This window comes from Pongo abelii, chromosome 1, assembly GCF_028885655.2.
Source record: "Pongo abelii isolate AG06213 chromosome 1, NHGRI_mPonAbe1-v2.0_pri, whole genome shotgun sequence".
Lineage (NCBI taxonomy): Eukaryota > Metazoa > Chordata > Mammalia > Primates > Hominidae > Pongo > Pongo abelii.
The window spans coordinates 43073352-43086306 of NC_071985.2; the positions used below are offsets into that span (position 1 = coordinate 43073352).

The window sequence follows — 12955 nt, forward strand, 5'->3', positions numbered from 1 at the left end:
ACTGAGTGCAGGGAGTGGGGCGGGGGTGCTCTTCAAGGAACTGTGTGAGCCTCAGGACTGCACTGGACCCCCCAGGGGTTGGCCTCCCTCATAATCCTATGGCTCCAGAAATGAAGTCTCGCTCCCATAGAGCAGCTGGGGACCACCCCCAAAGATGCCTTGGGCCCAACGTACGTGTCTTGGACCACGATGTACTGATGGGGGATGAGTCCGTCGATGCCATTGTGCCGGCCTTCCCACCAGTCGTCGGAAGCCCGCTGGTAAAGCAGCAGGGATGCTCCCTTCTTAAAGGACAGCTCTCGGGCTGTCCGGCCCACGTAGTCAAACTTGGCAATGGCCTCGATGGGCTCACATTCTGAGAAGGGTGGAAAAGAAGTAAACACATGTTCTTGGGAGCTGCAGACTCAGGAAACTGGGTGGAAAAGCTGAATTCGCTGAGCTTACGGTGGTGGGAAATAACTTAGTGGGAAATTGAAGCCATGGATGATCTATAAAGCAAGTAATTCTCATATAGACTGTACCATTATCCTGAAAGCACTGGTATCACCTTTTACCTGCCTTTGCTCACACTGTTCCCTCCATCAGGAATCTTCTTCTCTCTTATCTGCCTGATGAAACACATCAAAACACAACTCAAGCATCCCCTGCATTTTTTTTTTTTTTTTTGGGACGGAGTCCTACTCTGTCGCTCAGGCTGGAGTGCAGTGGCTCGATCTTGGCTCACTGCAACCTCTGCCTCCCGGTTTTATGCGATTCTCCTGCCTCAGCCTCCCGAGTAGCTGGGACTACAGACGTGTGCCACCACGCCCAGCTAATTTTTTGTATTATTAATAGACGGGGTTTCACCATGTTAGCCAGGATGGTCTTGATCTCCTGACCTCGTGATCTGCCTGCCTCGGCCTCCCAAAGTGCTGGTATTACAGGCGTGAGCCACGCGCCCGGCCGCATCCTCTGCTTTCTACAGTAACTTCTTTGGTGTTTCCAAAGATCTTCATGCTTTGACGTCTATCATCAAACTTGCCATACTATATTTTTAAGCATTATTTCTTTTCTAATTATATAATAATTCCAATAATTGTAGAAAATGTATCATATTGTATTCTAAATATTTTATGTTATCCATTCCCTCTAGTAAGTAGAATGTGAGCTTTTTGTCTCTCTATAAAGAGAAAATAACTTGCCCAATCAACTTTCCAAGGAGCAAAATGTGAAAATATATTTTGTGACCAACCTATGAAAAAAATGCACATGAAAGTAATCTGAAAAAGTAGAAGGGGTTTACAAATGCAATGTATCTTTATTTTTGTGTGGGCTTCTGTCTCCTCAACTGTAACATGGAGATAATAATAGTGTCTTTCTCATGAAGTTGTTATGAAGAGTCAATGAATTACAATTTGTAAAAGTGCTTAGAACAGTGTCCGGCCCATGGTAAGTGGTATGTGTGCATGACTTATTGTTATCATTATCTTCATCTGTGCTAGGCTGCAGGTAGAGATCAAAGAGCAAAGAGAAGGCTCCCAGAAAGCTGGAACCTGAGATGAAAGTCAGCTATTCTGGAAAGCAGAGAGAAAGGCTGCTTAAAAATAAGACCATGCCTAGACAGCCCTAGCTGGTGGGTCTCCTCCTGCACAGGAGGGGTTGGAGATTTCACTATAGGAGGCTCGTCAGAGAAGGCCTGTCTAAATATACCCATCTCAGTTCTCTACAGCCTCGGGTACGTTACTCGACCTCCCTGACCTGCATTTTCTCAACTGTAAAATAGCGGCCATATCTTTTTCACTAGAGATTAAGAGATAACATATATAAAGCCTCTAGCAGAGCTGGCCACGAGGTAGGCTGTAACCCACTACTCATTTTCCTAGTTCACCTACTCCCCTCCTCGAACGTAGCAAATGATCATATGGATCCTTATGACATCAGGATCTAAATAAGCAGTCCTTTTTTTTTTTTCTCCTTTAAAAGCTGGCCTAGAATTGCAGAATTCCCAGCAAGGCAGGGAACAGGGAAAGCTCCACAGACTGTTGCCATTTCATTCTTGTGCCCAGAAAATTCTGAGGCCCCTTGTCAGCTGCTGAGACTTCCAGAGCCCATGTGATCCAGAGGAGGTGTGGAGCTGTTGGAAGCGGGGGAAATGTGCTGGCTGGACAGACCCTCATAAAGCATGGGCACCGCTGAGGGGTCTGAGGATGACAGCTGAGCATTCCTCCCCTTGATGCACGCCCACCAGGCTGCTCGGCACTCGCATGTCTGTACTTTGGAAAGGGTCAGTTTTTCCAGTCGGTAGGCGTGAAAGCATGTGGTTTCTGCATCCTCATTCCCACTCCCTCTGGCTTGCTTCTATTGGGTTCTAGGCAACCAGCTCTGCTATTTCCCACCCCAGGCTTACTTTTCTTTTTTTTTTTTTAGACAGGGTCTCACCCTCTCACCCAGGCTGGAGTACTGTAGCACAATCATAGCAATCATAGCTTGTTGCAGCCTTGAACTCCTGGGCTTAAGGGATCTTCCTACCTCAGCCTCCCAAGTAGCTGGCACTACAGGGATGCTGCATACCACTATGCCAGGCTATTTTTTTTTTGAGACAGGGTCTGGCTATGTTGCCTAGGCTGGTATTGAATTCTTGAACTCAAGTGATCCTCCTGCCTGGGCCTCCCAGTGCTGGGATTACAGGCATGAGCCACCGCACCCAATTGCTTACTGTTTTTCAAATGAACTTTCCTTCACTTTGTTCTCTAGCTGTCTGGCAGGAGTCTAGGCTATGATAAGGGACCAACATCATGCTGCACTCAGGCCAGACAAGGAGCTGGGAGGTGGGGCAAGAAGGTTGAAGGGCTATGAAAGGCCTAGTTCTTCATCTCTGGTTTAATACAGAGCAATTCTATTTGAGAAGGTGGGCTACCTCTCCAAGGAAGGAAGAAAATGAAATCGAGACAGGGAGCTCTCTGCCTGTCCTCAGGGGACCGCTGGGCAGACAGGTTCATCAGATGCACAGGATATATAATCACTTCCTTCTGCCTCACCCCTGGCGTCCCCACTGACCAGGAAGCAGGGCCTCATACCGTCATCGCTCGTGTGGTGCTCTGCAGTCACATCCTGGGTTGAGTCTTCAACCGAGGTAGTCTCTCCATGAGGGCTATCACTGCAACAGAAGCAAGAGTGACAGGGACATTAACATGTGCTTATAAAATTCTCGTCTTCCCCTTCATACAGCCTCCCTGGCGCGAGGGCACTGAATCCATCTTATGCTCTTTATATCCTAACTGCACACAATAGACAAATGCTTATAATGAAATACAAAGCTCTAGAGTTTTTCCAGTCTAGCTCCTGCTACAAAAACCACTTGAGACTACTTGGAACTTAGAATATCTCAAGACAAAGGGAAGCCCTTTTGAAGGTATAAACTAAATTCTTTAGAAAATAGAGAACAACTCAACTCCTCAAGGTCTGATTCTCTACGTGAATTCATTCCTGGTTTTCAAGGGGGAAGCAGGGTGGAAGAGAAACACTGGGTTTCGGCATCAGATAAAACTGGATTCGAAAACCAGCTCTGATACTTGGTAGCTGTGTGATCCTGGGCAAGTTATTTAATCTCCTTAAGCCTCAGCTGCCTCATCTATAAACTGAAGATAAAGATCTATATCCTCAGCTGTGTGAGGATTTAATAAAGTAATTTAGTCACAAGTTTGGCACAGAGCGGGTGTTTAATAAACAGTACTTGCTTTCCTTCTTTCTCATTTTGCTTGATGCCTCTAGGTTGCTTTGCAGTTCAGACTGTGAACTGGTGAAAAAGTGGAAGGTGAGTCATAGGAGTGGGTGGGAAACAAAAGTAGGGGAGGAATAATCTGCTATGGGCTAGAGGGCAGGATCCTGCTATGGGCTAGAGGGCAGGGGAGAGAAGCTGGGTCAAGTTCTTGAAATAATTCATGAAATTTAAAATCATTCAGGGTAGGTCAGGAACAATGGCTGACACTTGTAATCCCAGCACTTTGGGAGGATCATTTGAGTCTAGGAGTTTGGCACCAGCCTGGGCAACTTAGTGAGACCCTGTCTCTACGAAAAAAAAAAAAAAAAAAAAGCCAGTGTGCATGCTGTGGTTCTAGCTACCCTGGAGGCTGAGGTGGGAGGATTGCTTAAGCCTGGGAGGTCGAGGCTACAGTGAGCCATGATCGTGCCACTGCACTCTGGCCTGGGTGACAGAGCAAGATCCTGTCTAAAAAAAAAAAAAAAAAAAAAATCTTCCAGTGTAAGGAATCGAGAAAGGATAGGGAGGTTACTAGGAAAGTCATTTCTATTCCTGATCTCCTGGCTCATGCACTTCAGAATTCATGAGGATGGGCACCAGGAAGTTCTTACTTCCTGAAAAGCAGAGAAACAGTTCATTTCTAAAGTTCTTCCTCTGGTAGTAGCAGTAACAGGTGAGGCTTTCCAGGCAGTTGTGTGAAAGCACCATCACCCACTCAGCCTGGCAGCCTTGCCACACAGTTTCCACCTTGGAACCCTCCAGCCTCTTTCCCCATGGGATGGATCCTACACTCCTGGGAAGTTCCTCAAAGACTGGGTGACCAGTTCAGAACTCGTCCTATGTAAAGCAAGTCACTTCCAAGGAGGTTTCCCAGGCTCCAGAGAACATTCTAGAAGAATATAAACGGAGATTCCTCTTTGTCAAAAAATGTAGGCACAATTTCTCACTGTTTTCTAGGGCTAAAAACCATCTGATGAATCTGATGAATTTTGTAATGTTCTGGAAACCTTTGAGATGGTGGGGATGGCGGGGGAGAAGTTCAAAGGCAAACTTTCCCTCAGGGCTTCAAGTTTATTTACAGAGCCAGCTAGTAAGGCAACAGTTCTAAACTTCAGTGAGCCATAGAAGGCTTGTTAAAAAACACTGCCCCATCTTTAGAGTTTCTGTGTCACTGGGTCTGGGTGGAGCCAAATAATGTGCATTTCTAACCAATCCTTTGTGACACAGATGCTGTTGGTCCAGGGACCTCACTTTGAAAACCACTGCTTTATAAGAAAGGCAAGAGGATGCTTTCTGAGGTCTCTTCTAGCCCTAAAATCCTATGCTTCTCTCGAAACACACCCCATCCCCAGCCTTTGCCCTTGTGCACCCACCAGACCCAAAAATACCTGAGGTCTCAGGAGCAGTCCACCATGGTACCCAGCTGGTAGTCCTAGAAAACCGGTTCCAGTTTCAGGACTGGAAAGTGTGGTGAAATGGATTTGTCTCTCCTCTCCACAGCTGTGGGGAGGCCATGTGGCCTGGTGCTATCCTTTCCATGGCTGTTTGGGTCTCCTGACCATTCTCCATTCTCTTCTTAGTGCTCTATCTTCCCTTCTACCACCCTCACTCACCTCCTTACTGCCTTATCTCCCGGGGCTGGCACTTCTCTCGCTTCCCAAAGAAGGGAGAGGAGAGGCCATGAGCCTTCCAGGTGGGTGTGAGTCCAGCGGTTAGAAGGTCACTCTCAACCCAAGGTTGCTGACTCTTGTTCCTCAGGTGCTTCTAGCCTCCCACACAGTCTGTGGTAGTAATGTTCCCTGACTAATCCTGTGGTTTTTCCAGAGGCTGCTAATAAATGTCGAGTGCACAAGAAACAGGTGGGTAGGTTGGGAGAATACCTTGGAGGAAACTGGAGGAAGGCACCTGCCCCCGTGAGCCACACCCCTCCAGGACTCTGCCCCACTGGGCTGGGACTCAGGGGCCAGGGCTGTATGAGTCTCTGTGCCCTGGGCACTGGACCAGAGCCTGCAGTGGTTTGATGTTTGAGAAGTGAGGGCGGAGGTTCTGCCTGACTTTAGAAGGAAGGGAATGCTATTCTACAGCTTTTCACCACTCATGCAAGGGGGAAAACCAAAGCTCTAAGTCACATGCACAAGGACAGCTCCCTGGAGCTCATCATCCAGTAGGCTGAGACCTAAAGTGACCAACAATCTCCCCAGTCACCACCAACCATCTGTCGGTGACAAAAAGCTTTCTCTCCCAGCTGGCCAGCATAGGTTCCTCCAGCTTGGACCCAGACACTGAAATCTGCAGTACAGCAGAGAGGGATGAACCCAGGGATGTCACTGGTATTACTATGTTCACAGAACACAAATGCCACTTTCTTCACTCCTTGGGCAAGAGGCTGTTCTGTGGGGGTCAGGGAGAAGTGTGGACCAATTGGCCTCTAATTAAGTAAAGAACCTCCCCTGTCCTCCCCTACCTCAGTCGATAGCAATGGGGCTGGCCGAATTGGTTCCAGATGTTGAATTCAGACGGAATCCGATTTGGGCTGGCTTGTGCTTTCAGCTCAGGCTGAAACACTACTTAGGGGAAGAAGGGAGGGGGAGGAGGAGGGGGAGGTAAGGGACGTTAGGGATTAAAAGAGAGGGGCAGCTGTCTTTGTGTTTAGTGAAAAAACGACACTGTAAATGGTACCATGGCGGGTGGCATGGGGTAACGGACTGTACCCTGTACAAAGAGATGAGACTGGGGTTAAATTCCCATCACTAGAGTGGCCTAAAATACTGTCACTGGCCTTTCTGGGTTGCAGCTACTACATCCATAAAATGGAAATAGTGATTTGTTCTTTGTCAAACAGAGGGGTCTAGCAAAGATATATCCCAGGGATTCCTTTTAGATCTCTGTTCCGAAGCTAGGTCATGGAAAACCTGGCCCCACAGAATGGAATGCTGCTTCAGGGGAGGACCGTCCCTAACCTGCCAAAAACAAGGCTTACCCTTCTTTCTCTTCACAAATTTCTAAAATCATTCTGAAGTGCCAGCTTACAAACTCACGGTCAGGAAATTATGCCTTTTATCTAAACTCTTCCCAAAAGGAAGGGAATTCCCTGGGACCCAGGATGGTTTTTCTCAGAATACAGAGCACAGAGTAGAAGCCCGAGAGACACTGTTGATGAATAAAGATCACTTCTAGATGCAACTTTACAAAAAGTCCTTTCTTAGAGATTAGTATCACAATTAATGTTGTCAATATCTTTCCGAATAGTCCCTTGCCACTCAGAACTCATCAAAAAGGGAGGTGGCAAGAAGTGGCATTTAGTCTGTGGGTGGGGCCGAGGTGGGGGCTGCCTATACCATCCCCAGACCCTAGCAGCCTGGGAGTGAGGAGTTGGGAGGATCTGGGTGTTTCCCTTTGGTTTTCGTGTGGCCATCTGGCTCCCATGCCAGTGTGTGCTAGTGAATCCCTCCCCTCCTCCCGTCCCAAGCCCCCCTACCAGTAATCCTCCATGCTTCCTCCTCTGCTGTAGACAGGGCCCTCCAGCTCCCTGGGGCTTGGGAAGATGTTCTCATGCTGGATGATGATGGTTTTGATCAGCTCATTCACGTGGGCTTGGCAGGACACCTGGTCGTGGCCCTCTGGCACTGACATTAGCGAGGGCCCGAAGCAGATGGCGAGGTTGTAGGGGTCCATCATGTTCTCTTCACTGAACTGTGATAAACTGGAGGAGAAGGGAAAGGGGGCAAGCTGGAAAGCTCTCGCATGAACGCCCAGAAAACACAATCACAGGAGGCGCTGCCAAGAGCAAAAGCAGAAGGTCCACAAATTGCCACCTGCCTTTCTGGGTGTCAGAGACTTTCCAGAAAGTAAGCTGGGGAGAAGACTCACCACCAGAATGGTCATTCAGGAGCTCAGGAAATGCAAACTAGAGGTACTTGCTTGCAGCTCTGACCCCTTCTCTCTTTCCAGCTCCCATTTCAAATTCTACTTACCACCCCATCCTCATCCCTACCCCCGGATCTTATCTATCAAAGGCCACATGACCTTGAGAACATGTCACTCTGCAGAGATGAATATGGCTGCTACACACCAACACACTAAGCTGCCAGGGCAGACGGGGACCCTCAGGCTGCCCTGGTAAAGATATGGTCAGAGGCACAGGCACTGTGCATTGTGTACCTTCTTGCATAACAAAATAATCAAATTATTAGGGATATTCCTTTCTAGCCTCTAGACTTATTAAAAAATAGCCAACTGATTAGCTTTTGTATTCCATCAAGCCAGTGAATTTCTTCCTAGAACAGTGAATGCAATTGTTTTTCCTGTTCATAATCTCCTTCTATATTATTACATTCAGGATTTATTCAGGAAAAGGTCAGCATGCCATTTGGCTTCTGCTCAGGCTTCCTCTGGATGCAGGCTAACTTCATTCTCGGGTATTTATTTATTCTGGGAACTCTCCCCTTCTCAGCCAGCAGCTGTTCCAGCCACACCTCCAACCTTGGTCAAGGACCCAAGGCCTTCAATGAGCCACTGTACCTGATGAGTCCCATTGGGCCTTGCCCGTCCAGGCATTGAGGGCTGGGCCAGCTCTGGATACCTCCCCAACACAGCCTGCAGAGCTGTGAGCTCTGCTGAGGAGTCTCCCTTATAGGCATGGGCAGGATTTGATTCTGAGAAGGAACCAAAGGTCCTCTGTTGGGAAACGAGGACGGAGACTCAGCTGTCTCCATCTGAGTAGCTGTTCTTCAGAACTGATTGCAGAGTTTGTTTCTGTAGTGTACCCCTCATCCAGTCTCACATTACAAAGCCCATTACCCTCTGACTCAATGGTTCTCTCCCCTCCTGGAGATGTACCCCCTGTCCGTTTGCAAATCACTGCAGGACTTGAAGAGTGGTATTATGGACGTGATGGGAAAAAAGAGTTGAGAATCACTGTTCTCTAGAGCCTAGAATCAAATGCAGGAGAGGCCAGCAATGGGGGAGGTTACAAATCTCACTGGACTGCTTCACAGGAGTTCTTAAAAGTGTATAATCCTTCCCTGGATCCTGAGTTCAAAGAGAGCAGAGATTTAGAAAAGACTAAGGGAAGTTTCTAAGTCTACTTCCTAGTCAAATTCAAACTGGGGAGAGACAGGAGGATAATTACCCTGGTAACCCCAGCGCGAACAACTGAGGCATGAGGTGCCACAGGCTTAAGCTGTAGCTAATCCAAGGCTGGCCAGTTCCTGGTGTCATGGAGGGACAAAGAGGAGGAAGGCCTTGATACTTTAGAGTGATCTGACAATGTTTTGGTAACATAAAAGAAAACCAGTAGTGTCTGGGAAGCCTGATGGTCAAAGGGAAACAAACTCTAGTCCTAAGAGTCCTGAGTCAAAGCTCTGTGAAAGATGAAAATTGTTGGGAAGCCTGCTAAGGTAAGGACTGTTCAATTCATAGGTGGCTACAATGACCAGGAGCTTGAAGAGGACACATCTTCGTGGACTGTGGTCTCATGAATCTAGGTCTATTTTCTTACTCCCATCAAAATATAGATGAAAATCCATTTTTCTTTTCCAATATACAGTGGGAACATCTAAGTTTAGGGGCTGAAGCAGTGGTTCTTTTTTATTTTTTTGAGACGGAGTCGCCTGTCTGGAGTACAGTGGTACAATCTTGGCTCACTGCGGCCTCTGTCTCCTGGGTTCAAGTGATTCTCCTGCCTCAGCCTCCCAAGTAGCTGGGACCACAGGCGTGTGCCACCACGCCTGGCTAATTTTTACATTTTTAGTAGAGAGAGGGTTTCGCCATGTTGGCCAGACTGGTCTCAAACTCCTGACCTCAGGTGATCCACCCACCTTGGCCACCCAACGTGCTGGGATTACAGATGTGAGCTACTGCGCCTGGCCTAAAGCAGTGGTTCTTAACTATTTAGGGGACACAAGTTCCTTCAATAACTTGACAAAAACTAGGGATTCTCTCCCCAGAAAAATTCACATATGTATGCATATAAATGCACATAGTTTTGTGTAAAATGTCATGGTGTTAATAATCTTTGAAGTCCCTGAAGGCTGTGTCTAGTGTAAGAGTATAAAAGACTGGATTTTTATTTTTAAAGAAATATCTAGGCCAGGCGCGGTGTAATTACAGGCTCATGACTGTAATCTCAGCACTTTGCGAGGTCGAGGTGGGTGGATCACCTGAGGTCAGGAGTTTGAGACCAGCTTGGCCAACATGGTGAAAACCTGTCTCTACTACAAATACAAAAAAATTAGTCTGGCATGGAGGTATGCGCCTGTAATCCCAGCTACTCGGGAGACTGAGGCAGGAGAATCGCTTGAACCTGGGAGGCAGAGGTTGCCGTGAGCAGAGATTGCGCCATTGCACTCCAGCATGGGGGACAAGAGCAAAACTCCATCTCAAAAACAAACAAACAAAAACAAACAAACAACAACAACAACAAAAAAAAAAACAAAGAAATATCTAAAATGGATAACATTAGTAACAACTTTCTGCTTTAACATTTTTGGTGTCGACTTATATTCACTCATGCCATGTCCCCAAAGAGTTCTACTGTATTTCTACAGTTTCAGTTCATATTATTAGTGAATTCTCCTAACTGATTTGAACTCATCTTTTGTGCTTCATAAAAAGGTTCAGCATTGTGGTTAGGAACAGTGGCTTTTTGGGGCGCCAGGATTGGTGTTGGGAAACTTACTTTTTAGCATGCACTTTTCTGGATTTTTAACTTTTTTATGATATGCAGTTACCTCTCCAGAGGGCCCCTGCTAAGCTGTACTTGGATTCCAGACCCACAGAAACTGAGATATTAGCTTTTTTGGTTCCTTGAGATTGACAATGTGTCCAATCCAAGAACAAACCGTAGCCAGAAATAAAGTACACATACATCCAGGACTCACAGCAATGAAGAAAAAGGGTCCTGATGGTCTGGGCCCAGGCAGAGTCTGCATCCGGAGCTACCTGCCAACTATTGCCACCCCTATCCGGAAGTGCACGCCTGTCAGCTGCTGTCTTCCTGTGGAGGTGGTCTGCTTTATCATTTGTGTCCTGCATTCTATTTATTATTTTAGAAAACACTTTATTAATGCTGCATTTTTTTTAATGTTAACACTTTGATGAGCAAATCGATCTCATTTCAATCAGAAAAAAAAAAAACCCAATAAAAGCAAAACGAAATGAATAATTTGAATTGGTGCAATTCCTATGCTGTCTTCAATAGTGGCCGCCATCTCTGCAAGCAGCAACTCTGCATGGATGCTTATTCTATTGTTTCTCCCCACTGTGCTTTCACATATAGTCCCCCAGCCCTCCCTGTTTTCCCCTCATCCCCATTTGCTCACCACTGTCATGCTCCTAGCTCTGGGGGCACAGACTAGGCTCATGCTGAGGGCAGGTATTGGTCTCTGAGGGGAGACAATGACTGGTAGCCCTGAAGGGACTAACTCGAGAGTAATTAGCAGAGTTTCCAGGCTGCATGTGAACACGCTGTGTGACTCACTGGGGTGTTCAACCCAAAGGCAGTGGTGGTGCTGAGTCAGGGCCTGGCCAATGAATAGAGCAGACACAACCACGTGGAAGAGACAAGATGGGGAACAAGGACCCTCTGTAGCTCTGCAGGGCCAGCAAGGGGGCTACATGATAGTGTGGGTACCCCAGAAAAGGTATCAAGCTGGGGCCACTAACCCAGATACCTATAAGGCCAGGTTGACCACAAACTTGGAAGCAAGCTGGTACTTATGAAATGGTCTCTAAAGTTGTATTCCTTTTAAGCAGAGACTAACCTTGTAGAAGGCTCTTCATTTTCACAAAGAAATATATGCAAAAACACCTTGGCCCCTTGGTTTACCTTTTGTTTCCCCCACTCTAATAGATTCATGGATCCAGAGAAACATTTTCGTTCTCTATGAAAACCACAAAGCAAGAGTGATGATAAATAGCAACTGAATTCAGCCTCGGGATTGGGGGACAACGGGGAGGGCTGGGGACTGTGGTGAATCGGGGAGTGCCTGCCCCATCTAGGGGGTACAGCCCTTACTCCACAGGGAATTGCTGCCACCAGGGACTGCAGAGTCAGTATCACCAGATCTAATAATTTTTCAAAAGAAGCTAGAAATCTAGGTTTTTAAAAAGTGAAATTTCCCCAAATGTAAGTATGATTTCATTGTTCCCAAGACACAATAGACACCTGAAGGGAACACATCTTCGGCTTTATCTGGCTCTCAGGGTGCCCATTTATAACCTTTGGTCTAGGCTGTTGAGGGCGAAACTGCAGCAAAACCAAAGTGAAAAGACAGAGGTGCCTCAGAGGGGAAGAATCACATGTCCTTGCTTGGTGCCTTTCCTGTCATGTGGTGACTCCAAAGCTTGCTCCACACAAGGACATGCTGCTTGGATGAGAAGAAATGCCCCATCCACGCCCGCGGCCCCTCTGCTCCTCAGACCTTTGTTGCAGACACATCCGTTCCCTGGGTGATTAGCTAAATACCACCAGTACATGGGCGACTCCTGCACTGGCAGCTCCACTCCTGGTTTCTCCCTTAAGGGTTGGATTCCTAGGTCCAATTGTTCAAAATCTCCACCTGGACATCTCACAAGTGCCTCAAATGACCACAACCACATCAACACATTGTCTTGATTCCTTTCTCCACACCCTGTCTTCTCCAACTCCATAAATGACCTCCCTATTCCCTGTCGCTCATGCCAACAATTTAGGATTTCTCTCTTCATATTCTATGTATAATCCATGGGCAAATCCTGTTAATGCTACGTTCAAAATGTATCACAAACCTGACCCCTCCTCACCACTCTCCAGACTCAGCCACTAACACCTCTGGCCAGACCAGATGGTAACCTTGGGATAGGGTCTCCCTGTTTCTCTTCATGACCCTTTCCAGTAACTTCTCCACAAAGCAGTTGGCAGGTTTAAAAAAAATAAAATACACAAATCAGATAATAACATGCCGGGCGCAGTGGCTCACGCCTGTAATCCCAGCACTTTGGGAGGCTGAGGCGGGTACATCATGAGGTCAAGAGATGGTGACCATCTTGGCCAACGTGGTGAAACCCCGTGTCTACTAAAAACAGAAAAATTAGCTGGGCGTGGTGGCACGCGCCTGTGGTCCCAACTACTCGGGAGGCTGAGGCAGGAGAATCGCTTGAACCTGGGAGGCAGAGGTTGCAGTGAGCCAAGATCGCTCCACTGTACTCCAGCCTGGAGACAGAGCGAGACTCTGT

At 47.2% G+C, this 12955-nt stretch overlaps 1 protein-coding gene across 9 annotated transcripts in view; it reads right to left on the bottom strand.

The window, feature by feature from the left end:
* The window catches only part of SRGAP2 (SLIT-ROBO Rho GTPase activating protein 2), a 252155-nt gene that overhangs the window by 10879 nt on the left and 228321 nt on the right, over positions 1–12955 (bottom strand). For all 9 annotated transcript variants that reach the window (XM_009238566.4, XM_024238793.3, XM_063725571.1 and 6 more), the window contains exons 18-20: positions 7218–7442; positions 3057–3136; positions 175–355 (exon numbers count right to left, since the gene is read on the bottom strand). In XM_009238566.4, the coding sequence (XP_009236841.1) occupies positions 175–355; positions 3057–3136; positions 7218–7442 (486 nt within the window). The remainder of the gene's footprint in view (positions 1–174; positions 356–3056; positions 3137–7217; positions 7443–12955) is intronic.